This window comes from Pteropus medius, unplaced genomic scaffold (assembly GCF_902729225.1).
Source record: "Pteropus medius unplaced genomic scaffold, Ma_sr-lr_union100, whole genome shotgun sequence".
Lineage (NCBI taxonomy): Eukaryota > Metazoa > Chordata > Mammalia > Chiroptera > Pteropodidae > Pteropus > Pteropus medius.
In genome coordinates, this window is record NW_024346062.1 from 1,010,010 (window position 1) to 1,034,267 (window position 24,258).

The 24,258-nt window shown below is 35.4% G+C and overlaps 1 protein-coding gene across 2 annotated transcripts in view; it reads right to left on the minus strand.

The window, feature by feature from the left end:
• Positions 1-14,130, minus strand: part of AP3B1 (adaptor related protein complex 3 subunit beta 1) — a 212,354-nt gene extending 198,224 nt beyond the window's left edge. For both annotated transcript variants that reach the window (XM_039874889.1, XM_039874890.1), the window contains exon 1: positions 13,860-14,130. In XM_039874889.1, the coding sequence (XP_039730823.1) occupies positions 13,860-13,987 (128 nt within the window). In that variant the 5' untranslated portion in view covers positions 13,988-14,130. The remainder of the gene's footprint in view (positions 1-13,859) is intronic.
• Positions 14,131-24,258: the final 10,128 nt, after the last annotated feature.

Consider the following 24,258-nt stretch of genomic DNA (forward strand, 5'->3'; position numbering starts at 1 on the left):
CAAGAACTATCTGACTTCCAGGCACCTAACCACATTCTCTCTTTAAAGAAATGTTCAAGTATCCAAACACCAGTCTGTCATTTTATAATTGTTGTGTTGTCAGATAGGCAAAGCTGTATATAAGAAGTATGTTTCTAGCCGTATTTAATTTACTTTTAATTAACTCTACTACTTCTATATGTAATTTTAAATGAGTCATTCATTTTGATTTATTAAAGTACATAAAAGTGTTTGTAAAATTCTTACTACCCCTGAAATTGGTGAGCTCAAATATTCAGAAGAGTATTCCAGACATCCAAATCTCAAGAACTAGGTAGAATTTCAACAAAAATTCTGGGAAATGACAGAGTTGCCCCCTTTTCAGTTTGCCAAATAAAAATGTTAACAAAAACTACTCTATATTATTATAATTGTTTCATAAAAGACAGAAAGAAGGATGTTTGCATTCCTTTGAGTACTAGTACAGTAGCCATTTGTATGCCTTCTTTTATAATCTGATTGCTTACATTATTTTGGGCTAATGTTCTTTAGATACTATGTTTTTATTTTTCATTCTCAAAATTTTTTTGCCAATATTATATTGGCCTTTTCAATAACCACAAATATATCTCAAGAACAGACTTTTGACAGAATTTGATTACATCTAATGAAAAGTGTAATTATGGAGTCACAGACAACTATGTATTGCTCTCATCTCAATACATTCTCAAATATACATTCATATACATCTCGAACGTATCTACAAATATTTAACTACAGTCCAATATCACCAATGAAAATGTCATTTCACCTTCCCTAATGTCCTCTCAACACTTCTCCATTTGTCAATAGTCCTAACATTCTTCCAGTTAGGCCTAAAACCGAAGTTTTTGATTCCTCCCTCCCCTCTCTCAAATCTAGTGAGTAACTTAAGACTTATAAATGACTCTTTCATGATGTTGCTCACATTTCCTTTCCTCTCCATTATCTACTTACACTAATAGAGTCCAAACTATAATCACATTACTCTTAGACTTTCTAAAAATCCCCTTAATGATTCCTGTCTCCAGTTTTTCTCCAATCTACTCTCCATACAATGCTAGATTAAATCTCCCAAAACATCATTGTAGTAATCATTTGTAATCATCAACTGCTGTTCTAAGAATGGAAGTTAAAATCCAATTTCCTTCACATTTTTTTTGTTTTTTTTTTTTTCAATTTCCTTCACACTCTAGCACCTACTTCTTGAATCTCATTTTCCACTGCTCCTTTCCAGGAACTCTCCTCTTCATACAAACTGGTTCACTCACTGTTGCTGGAAAAGCCAGGATATGTTACTTTCACTCTTGGTGTTTCCCTACCCTCGCCCTTTCCTAATCCATGTGTCAAGGTCTAGATCAAAGCTTACCTTCTCCAGCCACTCTAGTCTTCCGTGACAATTTTCTCCTTCAATATCTTGTAGTATTTATTCCATTTGATGCTAAGCAATTACTAATTTTTTTTTTTAATGTTAGTTTTCTGACACTGAACTGGAGATAATGTACATGAAAATGTTTTTGCAAACTATACATGGATACACGACCCATGGAAAACTGTTTTCAAAAAACAAATGTAATAGCCCTGGAATGCCGACGCCAAGGAAGCATGAGGAAACAGCCTGTAGGACTCTCACAACATGAGGACTACCTCTCTAGTCTGGAAACTAAGAGACTCTCTGGGCAACCTTGGATCATAATGAGGACTCAAAAAAGGGGGCAAGGGTAAAAACAGTACAAGTATGTAGGCATGGAGTCCTATAATAATTGAAGATGTGATCCATAAAGAGTGAAACTAAGAATAATAGGATGTAGAGTTAGACAGAGTGAAGAGGTCATCCATACAAAAAGACATTTAGAGCTCTTGTGATTCAGATAAACCCAATCCAGCAATGGCTTCTGGTCAAGTAACTGTGGTCTATGTCCATAACATTAGTGAACAGAAGAGTTTTATATGCACTTAGTACAAATAACTGAGCCAAAAGAGGCCTGGAGATCTCTACTGAGTGAGGTTTAAGGAAGGGAAGAAAGAGGTTCAAGTCTAGGAACAATGCGTGGTTGTGAACAGGCAGAATTTTGACTTCATTCTATTACCAAGGTTCAGGAGGCAGGACAGAAAACAGGACTAAAATGTTATTAGGAAGATATAAGGACTTATGAGTTCTTGAGGTATATGAGGGAAATGGCCAGAAAACCACAGATAATAAAAGCCCTATGAAAATATAAGGTATTATTACTGCCTTTACTACAATTATGGTGCTAGTTTGTATCCCTCAAGCCAAGAACAGAAACTATACAAAGTAGCCACCAAATAAATGTTGATAATTACAGTGATGGTGGTACGGAGTGGCAGCAAAGAACAATGAAAATAACTGTTACTGCTTCCAACAATTGCTTAGACCTATTTACTTATGCCCTGCCCTGTTCCCTAACTTGAATTTAAGGGGGATAGTCAATCATTCATAATATACAGCAAGACTAAAATTTTAATGGGAAAAGAAAATATAAGGAATTAAAATAGAGGCAAGAGTAAGGTTAATATTAAAAATGCATGCCACAAAGCTCCATACTCTTGCAAGCTGTAGATCACAAATTTTGCTGTGAGTTTTCTAGCAGTCATTGTGCAAAGGAAACAATCAATGATTCATACTGTCAATAAATGAAGTGGTTAAGGGAAGCCCTCGGAAGTAATAATTATTTCTGACACTAGACTCAATGCATCCGCAGAGAAAACTTCTTCAAAAATAACTTCTACTGAGCTTAGCTACCCCTATTCATCCTTGCTGTTGTCATCTGCCACTCCTCCACTTAATTAAGATATATTAGCCACTAGCTATTAGCCACTAACATCTACTTGGAAACCTATCCAGTATCCTGATTTCTAAGCTCTTTATCCTAATCATCTTTACTGATTCTCACCTCCAGGCAACTTGTAATAATTCACTGCCAAAGTCATACGCCAAATCATACTCAAACCTTGTGAACACCCCAAACTACTCAATCTCTGAAACATTAAATTCATACAACTCTTTCTGATCAGTCTCCTACCCTTCTAGCACTCTCACTCAGTGAGTCCTATACACCTATTCCTTTGACTTCTTAGAGACTCCTAAGCCGTCTATTTTTTTTCTTTCAGCCTCCTACTACCTTTACTTCTTTCTCACCTCTGCTTAATTACTTCAACATCCTACTAATATCCTAAACTTCCTTACCGAATTGTCTTTCCTAGCACCCACCTTCATGATGCAAAACTTCAATTCTGCATCATGAGTTGATCACTTTCTTCACATTTAAGCAGGGAGTGGTAAGTACTACTAGAGAAAAAATATCAGATTGTTGACAGTATAAATCAGTGGTCTTGTACCTCAACTGGGCAAGCCCTCAATATCATCCAACAAGCCTTCTAAGTTTTCACTGTCTGAAGACCTTCCCATTGTCTCTAGCAGCTACCTCAGATCTCTCCTCACGCTTTTATCCCTTCCACTTCCCTCATCCACTGTAATCCAGATGTTCTAACTATTTTGTCCTCTCTTTAACAAGACGATAAACTTAGCCTCCAAATCCATCCATTCCTCTATTTCTCTGTTGTGTTCTAGACTCTCTCTCTTGTTTTCCGACACCCTTCTCTATTGCCTCCTCCCAATCAGCATTTAAGCATTCTCAACTCTCTCCAACCCTTAAAACAGAAGCTCCTTAGACTCCAAGTGTCCCTACAATTCTATCCCTTTTCCTTCCCCTGAAAGCCAAAGATCTTTGGAGAAGTTATCTTCCATTACTCACTTCTCATCAATCCTCTGCAATGACTTCCCCTGACACTTAATCACCACCACCAAAGTCACCAACAACTGCCCTATCACTAATTCCAAGAAACACTTCAGGGGAATTAGTTATTTTATTGGACTACTCACCAGCAGCTGGCACTGCCCACCACTTAACTGCTTCCTGAAACTCTTCCTTTGATTTCTATTAAAGCAAAAAAATCCCTAAGTTCCTCTGCTTTAGAAAAAGTAAGAAATGAGCTCCTTCTTTAAGAATGGACCAATTGAAAGCAATAGAATACCTGTCAGCAAGACAGGTGTGCTTAAGCACTGCCATACTGCTTCAACAAACAACGATGTACAATTTATCTGCCATCTTCTTCCTATATAAGAAGAGAGTTGACTCTTTTCCCAAATTTTAAACAAAATGCAAAAGTTCAACTTCAAGTGTTTCCCTAAACTTCATTCTCTCTTCTCGGTCTTCTAAGTGAGCCCAGTTCTCCCATTCCCAAGTGGGAGAATTCCGCCTTGGCCTCCTCACATACCACATATCTTCCTTCCAATGGCTTCCAAAATCATCAATCAACTGATAACCCCAAAACTCTACCTCCAGATCAGGTATCTCTCCTGAGTGCCACTTGCATGTATCTAACTGCTTAATGGACGCCCAACTAATATCTCAAACTCAACAGGTCCAAAACAAAACTCAATACTTCTCTTCCTCACTCCAAACTTGCCCTATCTTCAGTGTTTTCAATATCACAGAATACTTTCGATATTCACATAGTTTACCAATCCAAAGACCAAGTGCAGACAGAGTGGTCTATTAATGTAAATTTCATAGGGGGATAGGGGGAGGGTGATGTGGGTAAGAGGATCAAATATATGGTAGCTGAATGAAACTGGACTTTGGGTGGTAAACACACAATATACAGATATGAAATTATAATGTACACCTGAAAATGACATAATTGTATTAACAAATGTTACTCCAATAAACTTAATTTTTAAAAAGTTGAAAAAAAATGTAAATCTCACTGCTTCTCCTCTACTTGAAATCCTTTGGTAGCTCCTTACTGTGCAAACTATCATAATAGTCCAAATTTCTGAGCATGGTATACCAGACCCTTCATAATATGGATCCTTATTACCTATCAATCATCTTTCACCAGTCCCTCATTCCCCTCCAACTCTGTGCCCCGGGCATATTGAATTTTTTCCTGTCCCCTAAATAAGCCATAAATCTTTGTCTTTAAACCAGCAGCATCCAACAAAATGTTCTGTGAAATGGAAACATTCTTTATATGCATTATCCAATACAGTAACTGCTAGCTACTATAAAAATATGGCTAGTGTGACCCAGAAACTGGATTTTTTAATTTTAAATAGTCACATTTGGCTAGTGCTACTGTATTGAATAGCACAACTCTAAATCTATGTATATGCTATTCCCTTTGCCTAGTAAACACAAGTATCTGTGGAAAGCTCTGGTCAGTGCTACCATCGAACACACCATTAGTATAGATCATTTTGTTAAGTTATTCCTTTTACTTATGTAGTTAATGATTAATAAGGTCCTACTCTATACAAGACTCTTGAAAACCTTTGGTGGAGCTAGCTATACACTTCATTTGTATACCACGATTGTTTACTTTTCTAACACCTTACTACTTCTTCCAAGATAGTGGCTTAATTACAATTTGTCCTAAAAGGGTTATCATTTTAAGAAATGAACAGGCTCTATATATTAGTGAATGAAAAGAGCAAATTATAATACAATATTACACTACAGAAGCATATAGCTTTGCTTCAAAAATACATAGTATAAATGCAAAAGAAAAAACACTGGAAGATCTATATCATATTAACTAATTTTCTCTGCATGTTGAAATTAGGGTTGTTATTTTTCAGCTAATCTGTATGTGCTAAATTTTCTTTAAAAAGGGGGGGATGTCAGTCCAGTGATTCTCTCCTCTCTGCAGCATCATCAACATTCCCACTTCTACATCAGATAGTTCCATCAACAAAATAATATCATTTCTCCTGTGACCTCACATTCCCTTCCAGGTACCACTCTATTTCTCTGTTCTCCTATACACTCATACAGACTAACTACAATTTTTCTTCTCCTTTCTCTCTTGAACGCACTCATCAGACTCTCAGCCCAATCACTGCACCTAGTCCCACCATTGCACCTAAACGGTCTGTCAAAGTCACCAAAGTCATCCACATCGAAAAATCCAAAATTCACTTGTCAGTAATCATCTTACTTGACCCTACTCATACTATTTGACACAATTACTGCAGGAATGCCCAGGTCTTCATATGCTGATCTCTTTTCTTTCTACACTCGCTCCTTTGGCGTCTCATCCAATCTGTGGTATTTAATATCATCTATAACCTGATGGCTCCCAAACTTGTATCTCTAGCCTGATTCCTCCCCTAATCTCCAGATTCACATATCCAACTGCCCTTGGATGCTTAATAGACATCTTAAATGTAACACATTCAAGCTTTTCATCCCCTACCCCCTTAAAATTGCTCTTCATGCAATCTTCTTCGTTTTAGTTGATAACAACTGGAAACCTCTATCTGTTTGGACAAAAAAACCTTGTGTCCATCCCTGATAATCTTTTTCTCTCACATCTGAACCATCAGAAAATTTGACTGGCTCAATCTTCAAATTACTGAATATTCAGAATTCTGCTACTTCTCTCCACTACTACTAATCTGATTTAGTCATCATCTTTTCTTGCCTGGATTACTGAAATAGTCTCCTTGCCTGTCTCCCTGCCTCAGATCTGCTATCTATTGCAAATTCAAGAGCAAAGTGATCCACTTAACAGGTGAATTGGATCATTCCATTCTTCTATCCAATGGCTTTCTTTCTCACTCAGAGCAAAATCAAAGTCCTTACAAAGATTTACAAAGCCCAACACAATCTGGCTCCTTACCTCTCTGACTGCCTCATCTACTAACTTCTCTCTCCTCTTTACTCTCTCTACTCGACCTATACTAACTTCTTTGTTGAGCCTCACACATGTCAGAACTTCTCCTGCCTCAGAGCCTGAGCACTTCTGAATACTCCTGTATTCTGACTGAACACAATTCCCCAGACATCTGCATGTCACTCCCTCATCTCCTTCAGGTATGTGCTCTATTAACAAATTCTCAAGGATCTTTTCCTGGCCCTATTTCAAACTTAATCCAACCCACACCTTCTCTACCCTATTTCCACACTTTATTTTTCTCCATAGCACTCCTTGTCATCGAATGACTGACCATATATTGACTTATTTATTGCCTATCTTCCTTCTAATAGAATGCATGCTCCATGAGAGCAGGCGTTTTGTCTGCTGCTTAATCCCCAGCATCAAGAATAGTGCTTAGCATACAGACAGCACTTATAGCACTTATATTTGTTGACTCAATAAATTACTACTATAATTTTTTTAAATATGAAAAAAAAAACTCCACAAGAAATCAACAAGCAAGTCCCAAGGACCCAACAGACCCAACAGAAGCAGGGAATATATCTGGCACACATCAGGCACTTAAATAGTCACTGACTTCTAAATATCTATTCTGCACAAAATCCTCCAATGGCTTATCTTCTCACTCAAAGTAAAACCCTAAGTTCTTTCAAGGCCCTACACAATCTGGTCCCCTACCTTCCATTCTGCCTTTACCTCTCTGCCCTCATAGTACTGACATTCTGCTCATCCTTCCTGATCACATTCTTAACCTACGTTCTAAAACACTTTGAGAAAGTCCATTCCTAGAGTAAAGCTGGGTAACATGTATCTCTGCCAACCTATGATTTTGGAACCAGCCTTATTCATGAGTCTCTCCCTTGTCCAGCTGCCATGCCAACTTCATATAGTTGACGGATTAGACACTGCCCTTCTAATTAGGTTGGTTTCTACTGGCAATACAAATAATCAGCCCATCAATAAGAAGACATTGACCATAAATTGTTCACTTTTGTATATCTATGAACTCCTTCCAGCTGATATGCTAAATAAGTCTTCCTAAGTACACAAACTAGCAAACATTATTCATAGTAATATGAAATACAGAAAAAATCATTTCCTTCTTGATTATTCTACTTTGGGCTCTTCACTTTAAATTCTGAATTTGGACTGCAGGCAATTTGTTTTTGTCAGTAGTTCATTTATATACACAACTGCAATACTGTCGAATTATTTCACTATAATACATTTGTCATTCCATGAGCACTTTTTAACTTTTGGTGCAGTAAAAAAGAACATTTCAACCAACCATCTGCTTTTTTTGTTTTAATCATTCAGTTCTAGTAATGTTGCTCTAAATTCTAAATATTCTTTAAAATAACGTAATATTTCAAATCTTGAAATTTAATGGTAAGTCTTGAAATTTAAATATTCCGGATTTCTTCCTTGAATTTTACCAAATCAGTGATCTTAAAATAATATATGCTACATCTAGGAATGAATATTTTCTTGGCTGAATATTTAAGATAAATTGTAAAGTCACAACTGACTCTCCTCCAAGAAGAAAAGCGAGCTAAGCAAATAAAATGGAACTCCATTACAATCCGTTGGAAAGTAGGACTCTGCTTAAAGGCAATATAATGTGGTAAAATCTTATTTGTTTTGAAGTATATTTCAAGAATTATAGGAACCCTATTGCACCACAGAAGTGACAATCCTTAACTTGAATAGTTAGCCCTTTGTAAAACTAGCAGTCTTATTTATGTGAAGACAAAAACTAGTTCATCTAGCTCAGAAAGCTAGATACCATTATTTGCACATTTTCTTCTTTTGTTAAAGCCAACTTGGAACAAAGATGTTTAGTGAAAGATTAATAAAACATTAAAATTGCCTAATATTTAGGCGCCCTTGTAAAAAAAAAAATAATAATAAGATTCGTTTTACATATGTAGCATGGCAAATATGCGGTTAACATCTCCAGAAGTAGATCTAGTGACTATAAATTTCACCCAGCTAAGCAGAATTAAGATAGATCAGCTACCCAAACTGGAGTTATTAGAACTCAAGGGATTTAAATCTTCAGAATTTGAAGATGATGACAGCAGTATGTATGCTACAGAAATCATAAGAGGAGTATATTTTCATACCTGTAACCCTAGATAGACTCCTGAGCTCAAGAGAAAGAAATTCACCTCTTCATAATATGGCGCCAACATTTCAGCATCTCAAACTAAACTGTGTTCAACATTTCAAAATTCCAGCATTTCCATTTTCTTCAGTAAATCATTCTTTATATAAAAAAGGCTTATATCACACTGAAAAGTTGAGAATTATTTCACAACTTAACATTAATTACATACTTGTATTACGGTCTTCATTAGCCATATTCTCACCATCTAAATTCCAAGTTTCTTAAAGGCAAGGTAAAGATCTTATAATTGTTTTGTATTTTTGTGCTAAAAAAAAACAAAAAAAACAAAAAAAAACCAGAAGAATGAATTATACTATGGAATAATCCCAAATTTGCAAATAAAGATGCCTTTCAAGAGTGGAGAGATTTAAAAAATCCTGATTGCAAAGTTTACTCAACATGTGACAATTCCAGGTCAATTAACCCTAACCACAGCGAAGACTCAAGCAATGCCATGAAGAAACTAGCTGTTCTAGACTGATATACAATTTAAGTTCAGGGTGATGCAACAATACAGCAATAAAATACAATAGGTATACCAGAGCAGGTTTTCCTTCTGCAGAAGGTCCCCTGAATTCGTCATGCTTTAGTTTTTAACTACACTGGCTAAAGAGACAGTAAATGTTAGCAGAATCTAAATCATTCAATTGAGTAAAGGACCTAAAAATATTTATTACACAAAATTATGAGCCAAATACTTTGCTAGGCAACTTCACATAAATTACACCCTCTAATATCAGGTGAGTGTGTAAAAGTGAGATTCCTCTATACAATATTCAATATTCACTGAGTCGCTACATAATGAGAATACAGAATGACTGAATGAGATAAAGGTATCTAAGAAAAATATTAGGACAAATAAAAAGAAAATACAGCAAGCTTTGAACAACTGGAACTATAAAAGTATTTCTCTGCGAATGTAAACAAATGAAAAGTCCACTTCAATTTCATCAGAGACTAAAAATGCTACATCTCAACAGGTTTCAGGTGCTACTGCATTGCTGAGTTACTGGTTGCTAAGATAACCTTTTCAATTGTTAAATCAATGGCTTCTTTTCAGCCTTTATTCTGTTTGCCCTCAACATGCAACTCCTAACATAGTTGACAGTTTTCTCTTACTTTCCTCTTAGCTACCTTTTTTTTTAACCTTCCCCTGGTTTCCCACCCCTCGGAGCACTCTCTCCCTAGTTCTTCTTCCACTCACACCTAAAATATTAGTGTTCCTCATGGACTTGTCTAAACTGCCTTCTCTTCTAAGAATAAAAGTTCTCCCTGAATGATTTCATCCGTTCCTGTGCTTTAATTACTACCTACGATTCTAAATGTTGATGCTCTAATCTATATCTCAGCTGAACATGCGTTTTCAAGCTCTCTTGGTTTCTACAAATTGTCTGAAGAACTCCCCCTTTCCTCCACCCGACGAAAACGTTCTCAGGCTTTAAGACCTAAAATGTCACCACCCCAATGAAACTTTCACCAACTTTTCCAAATAGTATTAGTTAATATTCTAGTTTTAAAATTACTGTTAAATACACCATCTTATGAGAACCTCATACACCATCTTATGAGAACCTCATAAAATAGGCAATTCTCATACCCTCTCTAGATATGAGGACATTGAAGTTTGAAGAGATCAAACAACTTGAATAAGGAAACATTATTACAAGTGGAAATCATTAACTTAAATCCAGGTCTTCTCACTCGAGGTCTAATGCTTTTTTTGATACACTGAGATACCCTCAACAGAGATTAGAAAATTTAGCAGTTTTACTATTGTTAAAAAAAAAAAATTAGTCTTATATCTTTCTAGAAATTAATTCCTAATTAAATGTTCAATCCAGAAATAAAATTATTAAAATTATTTGCAATTACACGCACAGCCAATTGGTCAAGATAAAAAAAGAGCTTGTTTAAGACAAATGAAAATAATTCAGGAAAAAACTAAAAACAGTAAAAGTTTACAAGTCTCAAAAGAAAATACAAAAAAAATAATTCCTTACATATTAAATGAAAAAACTGAAAATCTTGAAGCCAATAATTTAATACACAGGTTTGATTAACCAATAAATGATGTATAGGATCTTTCATAAAACCATCTAAAACTCCCTAATTCTGGTTTTGTTTAAAGGAGAGTAGGGATAAATAGTATTGATAAGATTAAACTCAGAAAACAAAAATCATCAATAATCCTGTGTCTAGTAAGTAATTAGGCATCCTTGAGATGGTCTGTGAAGAATCAAAAGACGTAAAGCTCTAGGACAAGAAGCCAAAGAGCAGAATAGTGGAAGGAGTCAGAGTTGGAGCATCACCATTTTGCAGCCATTGTGGCAAAGACTGGTTTAGGAGATTCATCAATGGTTGCTAAATATAGGGGGTGGTGAATGAAGAGCAAGACATCTGCATGATCTTAAAGTGTCCCTACCTAGATAGATTAGTGGAAAAATAATAATGGACAACTGGACAGTGTCATGAAGATAGGCACTCTATGCCTCTCGATAGAATAGTCTGAGAAGGCCACATCATCTATGGTAGTACTCTGCCAAGGACATATAACACGAATCTAAACATGAGGAAGCAACAGTAAACCTAAATTGATTAACCTGCTATAAAACAATCGGCCTGCATTCTTCAAATATGTCAAGGTAGTGAAAGACAAAGGCTGAGGAACTATTCCAAATTAAAGAGATTAGGCAACTAAATGAAATACGTGATCCTGGACTGAATCCTGTACTAGAGGAAAAAAAATGTTAAAATAAAAATTTATTTATTGGAGCAAATGACAACACTGAACTACAGACTGTGGACTGTACTGATGTTAAATTTCCTGAATATAACAGTACTGTGGTTGTGTAAAAGAATATCTTTGTTTTTAAAAAATACACACTAAGGTATTAAGAGTAAAGGAACATGATGTTCTCCAATGGTTCAGAAAACAGTAATATGAATGTGTATATGTGTCTCTGTGTATGTGGGGGGAGGGAGAGAGGAAGAGAGAGAAAGCAATGTAGCAAATTTTTTAGAAATTGATGAATGTATAAAGGGTAGTTGTCTTTTTATTTTTTTAAGGCAAGAAATATCACCATTTTATAATGAGAGAATACAGCATCAAGAAAAGTTAAATGACCACTTCCAATACAGTTTCCTTGTTTCTGTACACCCCCATTAGGTTATAGATTAATAGCCAAAATGTTTCTAATTCTTAGAAGCTTCAAGGTCATATAGTGTTTACAGCTACTATTCAAAGTTTTAAACTTTTAATGAGTTGCATGCATTCTCTAATAAAAGCACCGTATTTCATCAAGTAAGAAGCAGTACATCCAAGTGTTTAAGAGAATGGGCTCTAAGATAAGAGTGTGGGTTCAAATTCAGTGAGCACAGTGTTATAGCTTTGTGATCATGAGCAAGTTAACTACATGTGCTCCAATTTCCTAACCTGCAAAGTTGGAGCAGAGAAGTACAGTATCTGGTAACAAGCCATAAGGCTGAATGAAATAATAAATGTAAAGTACTGTGCACAAATGCACAAGCACTCAATAAATGTCAGCTTTCTTTATTTTAAATCCGAAATGCTCAGTCACCTACCTCAACAGCACTGTTGATAGTCAAAAGCATACTTTTTCTTTTTCCAAATCAGACCCAAATTTGAGAAAATAGGAAATCAGAGGCTCTAAGAGAAAACATCTGAGATGTTCACAAACCATAAAATTGTAAGCAAATCACATGCAAAACAGAATGATTCAGGCTTATAGGCTAATACAACAGTTGAAACATTTTGTTTACAGAACTGCATAGTGCAACAAGCCCCTTGTTAAAACAATCCAACATCTAAATGCACAGGATAAAAAATGAAATTAGTTATCTTACTTTGAAACTTGTCTAACCTGAGAATAAGAGGAAAAACTGTATTCCACATCTGTATATAAAATTTCAGTCATCTTAACAGTCAAAATTTAATCTCAATTTCAACTACTAGCATTTTCCAGACTACCCGATCTTGTTAGTAAAATGTATTTTAAAATTATACCCTTCTGACACCTGCAAAGCCACAAGCACAAGTACTTAATTTAGCATGAATCTAGTGACAGCCTATTATGTATGTGACCACAGTGTTTAGTACTGAGATTAAAAATAAGAAAAATGTAAAAATGATTACAATAAAATACAGTTACCAGGATTCTGTAAATTTAACCTACCCTCCAAAAATACAATTTGGGGGTGTTCTCTTTCCATTTTTTGGTGGTACTTAAAATATTCTTTCTTTTTAAAAATTAAGTGCACATTGTTTAGTGTGCGTTTTCTAAATTCACATTATTAATTTATAAAATTTTAGAACTGGTAAATAGTAACTCTAAATATTCTCTACTCATATGCTTATCATTTAGTTTGGGATTGGGTCTGTGGTGTGTTTTGTGTGTTTGCGTGTAATGCAAAGGATACCGTTCAAGAACATTAATTGCCTGGACACCTCCTTGCTCCTACACTCCAGGGTCACAGTGTAGTTTCTCCTAAGGAACACTCACCCTCCAACTTCCCCTCTCAACTTCCCAGTCTTTCACCCTAATTGAGATTTTCTTCATGTGTAATCCAACAAACATTGGTTAGAAGTGTTCGTTCACAATTCAGATTCCTGAGCCCCAGACCAACTCAATCAGAATGAGACGGGAGGTAAGCTATCCAAATCGTTCTTCTTTCACTAAAGTTTGGAAACTACTAGCGACCCCTACACACACTCACCCCAACTCCCCAGCAACTCCCACCGCTCTCAACTGACCCAACCCCACCCACCTGCGGGTAATGTTACCAGCTGCCCCGGGCAATCTCAGGACGACTCCACCCCTCTCCCGGGAGCCCAAACCCGGAGCCCCTTCATTCGGGATCCCCAGCTCCTCAGTCCCGTCCCCGCACCCCAAGTCTTTCTCCTCACTTCTTCAAATCGCTGCTAAAGAGGCCGAAGGCGCCGGAGGGGGAAATGGTTGAGGTCGCCTCCTGACCCAGCTCTGTCGCCTCTCCTCCCCCGGACTGCTCATTGTAAGCGAAGCTGTTACTGGACATTGCTGCAGGGCTGGCGGATGTCGGGGTGGTCCTGCTGGGGCTTCTCCCGGAACCGCTCTATTCCGAAACACACGGAACAAAACTAGTTCTTGTGCGGAGGTTGCCCGCGCAGGCGCTTCCGGACTCGTCACGGCTCCCTAAGCCGACCTGGCGGTCCACCCCCTGCGCATGCCCAGTGTGCATGCTGGCCGGAGCCCACCGCCGGTCACTCCAGGGCCAGCCTGGAATTCCCTCTCCGGGCTTTTGAGGTAGCTAAGAGACTCGGAACCAAACTATTTGAAGGAAGGCCCTGAACCTGTAGAAAACTGGACTCGGCTTTTAAAGTTTCATAGGAGAAAAATATTCATTGTACTCATTTTGATCCCTTAAAGAGGTTCCTCGAGCTCCCGACTCTTCTGTAAACCAATAGCTTTCAGATTTCTCCTGAAACGCTATTTAACACACCAGATCAACTTTCCTAAACACATCACGATCACTTTTCCTTTTTAGGCTGGTTCTGATCTTCCAGCCAGCGTTTCCTTACTGTCACACTCACCTCAAGCAACCTTTATCCTATATCCCTCCACTTTAATGAAACCTTTCTTTCCACTTCACTTTGTAAGACTGGAATTACTGATATCTAAGCCTGAATTATTTTAATACAAAAAAACTAAAAGCTAAAGACTTCTAAATAAAATACCAAACAAATATAAAATGCAAACATTCAAATTACCCAGTAGGTTTTTAAATAATAAAAAATAACATTAAGAATTTTATATTGACATAATTATATAATATATGCTAATAGATATTGGAAATTAACACTTCATCAGCTCTTCTGATTTAAAGAAATAGTAACCTAGATAGGAGTCTTACCGTTTTTATGCATATAGAAAGAGGTGTACATAATGTTAAAATACTTCCACAAAATACACAAAGTGAAACATTTAATATTGAAACTAAAGTCATTTCAACTAAAGTCAAAAAAAAGACAAATATGGCTATTGACACCATTACTATTTAACGCTGTTCTATAGATTCTAGCTCATACACTAGAACACGAAAAATAAGTAGTGAAAAGAGAGAAAGATTATAATATTCATAGATAATATGATTGTCTTGCTGGACAATCTAAGAGAAAATTATTAGACCTTAAATTGATTCAATAGAGTGGCCAGATTAAAATAAAATAGCCCTCCTACACACCAATAATATCTAATTATAAAATATAATTTTAAAAAGAGCCTATTCCACAGTAGCAACAAATAATGCTTAAGAAATAAACCTTAAGAATCTTATAAGACCTAAATGAAGAAAAACTATGGAATTTTACAGTTTTAAAATGGGGTGGGGATAGGGAGAAGACCTGAAAAGATACTCTATGTTACTAGATAGGAATATTCAAGTGAATTTATACATTTAATGTAGTTTCAGTCAAAATTCCAGTTTTTTCACTAGACACATTGAATTTAAAGTTTAGCTCAAAAAAGGCAGCTTAAAGCCAAAAAAAAAAATTTGGAAAAAAAGTACTATAAAGTTATTATAATTTAAAAGTTTGTTATTGTCTCAAAGTAAATAGATTTGTAGAAAAAAATAGAAACAGACTCAGCTATACACAGGTATTGACATTATGATAAAATTAACATTTCAGATCAGTTAGAAAATAATGTAGTATTCAATAAATGGTATTAGGACAAATAAATTAGTTAACTGCAGCAAAAAATAAAGTTAGAGCTCTGTATTAGTTTCCAATGACTGCTGTAACAAATTACCACAAATGTAGTAGCTTAAAACAGTATAAATTTATTCTCTTACAGTTCTAGAGTCCAGAAGTTCAAAATTACGGTACACGATCTAAGGTATGGGCGAGGCCACTTTTTTCAGAGGCTCTAGGAGAGAAGCCCTTCCTTTCCTTTTCCAGCTTCCATAGCTCCATTCCTTATATTCCTTGGCTCTTGATACCTTTTTCCATCCTTCAAGGCGACAGCATAACATCTTTAAATCTCTCTGCTCTGTGTTCACATTGCCTTCTCCCAGTCTGTGTCAAATCTCCCTTGCCTCCCTCTTGTAAGGACACTTGTGAATACATTTAGGGCCCACCCAGATAATCCAGGATAATTTAATCACATCTGCAAAGTCACTTTTGCCATATAAGGTAATATTCAGAGTTTCCAGGAATTAGGATTTAGATATATATTGGAGGTCATCATTAAGCTTACCACAATCTCTAATTCATATAATACCTATAAGTAATTTCTAGATTAATTTAAAAATAAACCACAAAAATTGAACGAATTTCAGGAAAATATTTTTGGGATTGAGGGGTCTCATGGTTGAGGATTGGGATGAAAAAGCCTCTCAGCATAAATCTGGGCTAGAAACAATAACCAAATATTTGTAAAACAGATTCTATAAAAGTAGTTTTAGTAGGCTTTACAATTAGAAAATGACTCTTCTTATGATTTTTAATAGAATGTAAATTTTACAGTGTTAGTGAGGACATGAGCTTCAGATTTCACAAGTGTTTTCTAAGTGTTCATTTGAATTTATTACAAGGAATAAATCTATTTTTTAAAAAAATTAATTTGAATTATGAATAAAACAATAATATCTCTAACAATTACGAGTTTCCATTTATTAAGCTCTTAAAACGTTTGAAGCTCCAAGTTAAATTATAGGCACTTATCATGGTCCTAATTGATCCGGGCCTCATTTACATCTCTTGTCTTCATTGTGACCCACTCCCCCTAGTCTGTCCTTCTGTTCCTTGATCCATCAAGCCTGTTCTGACCTGAGAGACCTTACTTGTAGCGCTCTCTGCCAGCAACATTCTTCCATTGGATCTTCAAAAGGCTGGCTCCTTCAGTTTTATTCAGGCTTTATTCTATTCAGCTGTTAGTTCAAATACGACCCATTCAGAAGGTCTTCCTGACTACCCAATCTGATATAGCACCTCCTCCTGATTCCTACCCCCATTGGTTGCAGAATTGATTGGGACAGCTGATCTGTTCAGTTAGCTGTGTTTCACTCTTTGATACATATCTCTCTGGAAGACTTGCATTGCATTAAAGAGGACAATTTTCCCAGATAGAGTAGGAAGTATCTTCTGCCAAATAAACATGAGTTGTCGTGCCCTTCTGTTTAAAGAACCCCAATGGTTAATTATTTTGGAATGTGAAGAACCTTTCTGTAATTGAATTTATGCAGTCCTCCACTTTATCAAACATTTGGGGATTTTCATACTTCAGGTTTTCTAAAATGGTACATGCCTACAAACTCATGCATTGAAAATGCCATGACCTCGTTATTATATTTTATAATGAAGTTGATCTGGAAAAATGCAATGTGATTAACCCTACATTAGACAATGACTAATGTTTATTTGAAGTGATGATTTATGACTAAAGAAAGACTATATTACTAAATATCACAAAGAGAACATTTTAGGCCACTTATAATTCTTATTTTATTTAAGAATTTTAGATGACCATACTCTCAGAGGCAAAGGCTTAAGTTAACAAAATGATCATGTCATTATACTTTTCCCCATATTTCTAATACACTGAATATTTGTATTTGGTCCTGGGTTTTGAAAGAAGTTTAAATAGCTAGAGAATGTGCTCAATAAAGAGAAGCACTGCTGAAGGACACTTTTACTGGAAATGTCTTCTGCCAAATAAACATGAGTTGTCGTGCCCTTCTGTTTAAAGAACCCCAATGGTTAATTATTTTGGAACGTGAAGAACCTTTCTGTAATTGAATTTATGCAGTCCTCCACTTTACCAAACATTTGGGGACTACCAAACATTATGGTCAGTTTTACTGGAAATGTCTTCTCTGAGGCTCACTTATGAAGTTAATGAACATAGTCTTCCTTTCCACCTCACTTTAGCAGCAGAAAGAACAAACAGTGAGACCCAGGTTTGAACCCTGACTCCATCACCAGCTAAATGTATGAAGTCGGGCAAGTTTTTAACCTTTTTGAGACCCAAAAGTTTAAAACGTTGCTAGTTCTCATTCTCATTTAAAAAGAAAACTCTTTATGAAAAAGGAAAAGGAAATAACGCTTTCAGAATACTGCTCCATGTAGAAGTAAACGTAGTAACTTCTATGATAACAAAACCTCTGGGCTTGCCCCTAAATGTTGAAATCATAAGATCAGTTCCCATAGACATCTTTAAAACTACTCCCAAAATGTTAATGCTCTGAAATATTCATATGCAGAAAGGAAACTTAATATTTTATTAATACAGTAAACAAATACCTGTGGAACTCACCTTGTACCTGGCGTATGCTGGAGATCACATAGGGTACACACTTGAGGAAAAACCAGGCCTTATCTTCAAAGACATTGTAAAAATAGAGGAGATAACCCTCTACATGAATATGTACAATCCTACAACACAAGGCAGTAATGGTGGAAATATTTAATGAAAATATATTCAAAATTTTTTCATTTTTTATGAATTACATAATTCAAAAATCATTCACTCACAGCCCATCGTTATAGTTGTTACCTTAGTATGTGCCAGATACTCTTCTGAATGCTTTGCATGTATTAACTCATTTGATCTTCGTACAAACTTGTGAAATAGTTACCATAGCATCCTCATTTCACAGGTAAAAAAACCGAGAAACTGGGCTTGAGAAATTTGTACGAGTTTACACAGTTAGTAAATAGCAAAGCTGGTCTTTGAACTGAGACTAGACTCCAGGATCCAAACTTTTAATTACTCTGCTATATCGCCTGTTCACATACTTAATACTGTATTTTGGATATTGTACCATATCAACATATACAAAACATTTGGTTTTTTTAGTTGTATAGAGTTAAAAGAAATCAAAAAGCAGGCTCTACAATGGTAAGAAATAAATCTTCGTCATACCATAAAAAATTTCCTAAACCACTGACATAGCACGCTAATGCATTCAAATGTTTTCATACAGCTGGAGCAGATACTGCCACAACAGTGGGTATAATCACAGATGGACTGATTATAATGGAAGTAAAAAAAGTAAAAGGAGATAAAGCAAAACAGAATGGGCTTAAATTATGTGGTAAATCACTCAATTTTAAATCTTGCAGTTTAGAATTTAAACCAAGGGCCCATGTTTGAGGATACTAATGAAAAATTTACTAGAAGTCATTCAAAAGTCACTGAAAAAGAACACAGCATTCATAATGGAAAAAAAATATTTCAAATCACTTTAAAGTTCAATGTTAGAACAGTTAAGGAAATCATGACACTCCAACTGGAGGAAATATGAGCCATTATATATTATTAACATGAATACTATTAATCAGGACTCTATTGCAAGTTTAAGAATCTCTGTCAAACCAACTTAGCAAAAAATTTTTTAAAAATGTGCAGGGAAGAGATTTATTAACAAAGGTCGTGTTGCCTTCAGAGACGAATGGATCTAGGGACTCAAATGATACTCTCAGGATTTTCTCTCCCATCTATCAGCTCTGCTTTCTGTCTGTGTTGGCTTCATTCTCTTAAACTGCAGATAAGCCGAGGACATAGCTGCAGAGCTCATCAGCTTTAGAGCATCACAGTTTAGCAACCCACATGAAGGAGAGCCTTTTTTTCTAGCAAATTTCGAGAAAGGGCTCTGATTGGCCCAACTTGGATCATGTACCTAACAAGAGACTAATCCTTGTGGCTGTGGAGATGCATTGTTACGACTGCTCAGGCCTGGGTCATTTGTCCACACCTTTGAGAGAAGTACCTTAGAATCAAATGATGAAGTGAGGAAGGTACCGTTCTGCAATGGACAAAGGGGTGCTGTTACTGGAAGGGGGAGCAGGGATACTAAGTAGACAAAAACAACAAATGTCCATGTCATATAGCAACAGTGAAAATACCTGTTACAAAATGTTAAGCAAAAATAGTAGATTAAAAATTGTATTTATGCTATGATTACTACATAAAATTTTGAATTCATGTTGACCTGGAGTAAAAAGAAAATTAATAAATAAAATAACCACTACTAAAATAGGAGGCATTTGACAGTGGTTCTCAAGCAGGAACAGTTTCCCGCCCCACTCCCCTCCTCCCAGGGCATATTTGGTAAGGTCTAAAGACATTTTTGATTGTCACAAATGAAAGAGTACTACCCAGAATCCAGTGATGCTGCTAAATATCCTACAATGCACAGCTACCCCCAACCAAGAATTACCTAACTTAAAATGCTATTGTTGAGAAACCCTGGCAGAGGTATGACAGATTTTCTTTAAAAAAAAAAAAAAATCTGTTGTTTGCGCAAGAGAAGGAAAGGTAAAATTAGGAAGGGAAGGAGGAAATGGAAAAGAAAGGAAATAAAAGGGATGGATGGTGAACATAGAAATGATGAAAGAATCAGGGACACAAGGATACTGAAAATCAAGACATCTTATTTCTAGTTTCATCTCTACAATTAATTAGCAGTGTGACCTTAGCAAATCACAGACAGTTTTCTCACTGGTGATACAAGGAATTGAACTAGTCAATTTGCCTGTGAGGTTCTTTTAGCTCAAAAATTCTATAACATTATCTTGGATAGTTAAGTAGACTCAGGAAAAATGTAATCAAATTTTAATGATCTATGTGTTCAAGGCTAGTTTTAAATCCTGGCTCTCTTTGCTATTATTGACATATTATAGGATTTCTCCTTTTTTTAAAAAAAGATTTAGGATTTCTCCTTTTAATTAACATTTTTGGTATAAAATGAGTCATGTTGCCAATCTAAAGAATTTAGGCCAAACAATTAGACTTTTTCTCAAACATTGGCAACAGAAAAAAGTAACACAGTCTATTTATCAGTGATCTTTTTTTCAAATTTTTATATTTTTATTAAGAAAGCACACAATCGCCCAGACTCTGAAATTTCTATCATGAGTTTTAAAAGTCAGGAGAATTACTTTAGAAAAAAAGAGATTCAAGAGACATTAAAACCAAATACAATATGTGAAACTTGACTGGGTCCTGGATTTATAAAAAATAAGAAATATCTTTAGGACACTTTGGGAAATATGAATGCAGACTGTATATTAGATGATGTTATTGAATTACTATTACCTTTTTAGGTGTCATAATGATATTGTGGTTATGTAGGATAAAGTCCTTATTTTTAGGAGATGCATGCTGAAACATTTATGGATAAAGTGTCACGATATCTGCAACTTACTTTCAAGTGGATCAGGAAAAAAAGTCTCCTTAAAAGTGTGTGTCTACATACATATATATATATATATATATATACATATATATATATATATATGTATATATATATATATATATATATATGTCGAGATCTATATCTATACATGTAGATATAGATATATATCAAAAGAGAAAAAATGTGGCAAAAAGTTAACATTTGGTGAACCTAGATGAAGCATATACATGTATTCTTTGTTTTTGTTTTCAGTTTTTTATGGGTTTGATATTTTATTGTGAAAACAAAAAGAAATAGCACATGTATTTAAAATCCTCTAAAGTTCTAACTAATTTCTTAAATGTACCTAACAGAGAATAGACTGCAGTGTAGATTGGAAAACCTCGAATGACCTGCTTCACCCATATAAACTGCTGATCTATGTGACTGCACATTATGTTGTAAGAGTCATCCACTAATACCATTGATAAAGGAAATGGATTGTTAACTTTCAATTAAATGTGATTATGAAGGAAATTTGATAATCACGTAAGACCTGATTACCACGCAAACAATATAAATCAGGAAGAGACAGCATTTTTCCAAGAAATGCACTTGCCTAATTATCCCCATTACTTATTTTCATGTCCAATTTGGAAAGAAAATTCTCTCCCCTAACCTTTCCCAAATTTAAACATTGAAAATGAACGTAAAATATCTCACAATGTAAAATACTTTCTTTATAACCAACATATGATGAGTACTATTGTTAAACTGTATTAGAAAATTTGATCTTTTTTTATACATGATGTCTAAATCACAGAAATGTTAAATAAGTTTTCACATGTAAAACTGATTTAGAGATATATTAGAGGCATAGAATTCATTACAATTTCAGCATGATTTGTTAGCCAGGTTGGTTATGAAGGGAGGAAGGCGAGACTCTATGGTCTACCGATGCAAATGTGCCATTCTGTTCAGTGATACGGGATTTCTCTCAAATCAGACATTGAAAGCCTGTCCTTTAGCATAGAAGCTGGAGCAACAATGTGCTCCAGGTGACAGTCACACTGCCAATTAGTTGCAGAGATTGCTTTCCTAAGACACCAATAAAATGTTCATAGATTTCGTGTTTTATCCTCTAGGGATCAACAGATTTTATTTGCTCTAAGAAAGATAACTAATGACATCTACATTATCTTTCAAAACACGATTATATCTCTTAGCAAAGATAGGAAGTAGAATTTGTTTTAAGATAACTTTAAGATGGGAGTCCAATATTATTCCTATATGTGTCCCAACTGAATGATTCTAATAAATCATAGGATTAAATAAATTATTTTGGACCAACTTTAACCAATCTAAATGTCTCCACTTAGATTATAAATTTCTCAAGGGCTGAATCTTAAACTTCTTGATGTCTTTCTACCTAGTACAGTGCCCTACAGACTCAGGAAATGCTATTGGTGTTTCTTGAAATGAAAATAAAGGAAACTGCTAAATCTATCAACCCAGTGGAATTTTTGAAAGATAATAAAGTTTTTTATAATTATTTGATATTGCCTGAGTAAGATCCTATTGTTTGAAGAGTTTAGCAAAGGTTATAAAATTTAATTAACTCAGAGAGTGAAGAATACTTGAGAAGATTTTATTTTCCTTTCATAATTGCAATCGATATGATAAAATTGTCCTCAAGCAGTCATTCCTCTCACATTAGCATATACAGTTAGTTTGAAGTCCCAAATGATATATTCTCCTGTTGTTTCATGTTTCTTGACTGTTAAGGTTAATAGAAATGGCCCACATTCATTAGAATGAAATTGTACTGAAATTATAATCTGACCCAATTAGTAAAAGAAGCTCCTGTCAGATATAAGTGGTAATTCCAGTTGCAGGCAGCAGAGGTAGTTGTTTTCACAGAAAACATGAGATATTAATTGCTCATATTAGAGTTTCTCTCCTAATTATAATTTCAAATGTTAAAATCTTATAAATTATTGATCTTAAATATTATAGTTTCTTATCTTTCACCTTTTATTCTTATTTTAGCAAGTAAGTTTTGCTATAAAGGTCAACACTATCAATAGTTTTTTGTTCATTCAGTTTTTAATTTTCTAATTGGGTCCTCAATTACTATGACAAGCATAAATATCCCAGGTTGGACACTATTATAATTATGCTATTATTATAAAATGACTGTCTTGTTGCTCCTGTAAGAAGGTTTTAAATTAAATTTAACGAATATTTATTAAGTAATCATGATGGAAAAGTACTGTGGAAGGCGGCATGGGTAATAAAGGAGAACAAATGTCTACTCTAGCACAAGAGGTTTAAAGCAAGAGCATGAGGATAATGAATACAAGACACTCACCTCTGAAAACCATTTCATTCCAGATGCTCTCATATGACTGTCTTAGGTCCATAGTGTTCTAAGATGAGACTGTAGTGTCAATATTCAAAAGGACAAGACCAAAATCATGTTGACCTATTTGGTCCCTTCTTTCTCCCCTACTAATGTTGCTACTAGAGCAATTAGCTCTGTTTACTGCATAATCAGTGGGACTAGGTGAGTTACTTAACTACTCTCACTTTCAATATCTCCAATAGTAAAATGAAGATAATCCTATGAATTTTAGAGGATTATAGTGATGGCCAAATAAGATACAAAATGCGAAGGTATCTCAACAGCCCCTGTCCCCTGTAGGTGTTCAAAAACAATTGGGGGGTGTCCCCCAGTAGCACATCTACCCACTTGAAATAGCAAGACATTCTGCACCACAAGGGAGTATGGCAAAAATAAATGATCATACTAGGCTGTTGCCAGTGATAATTCTAGCTGTTACTATAAAGACATAGACTTTGTGCTGGATAATTCTGTGCTGGATAATTCTCTTCACTTTAGTTTGTGTCCATTTCCCCAGCTCCCCTCACTCCTCAACCCCTACTGTCCCTCTGAGAATACAACACTCCACGGCTCATTTCCCATTAAGTACCCTCCTTTCATAAAGTTCAGCTGTTAAAAAACAGATATATAACACAGCAAATAACACAAATGTTGATAAAAGGAATCATAATTTAGATGGTACCATGAGAGCAAAGACAGGAAAAATGGACAAGATTCCTAAGAGTGAATGAGTAACTTCAATCACTTT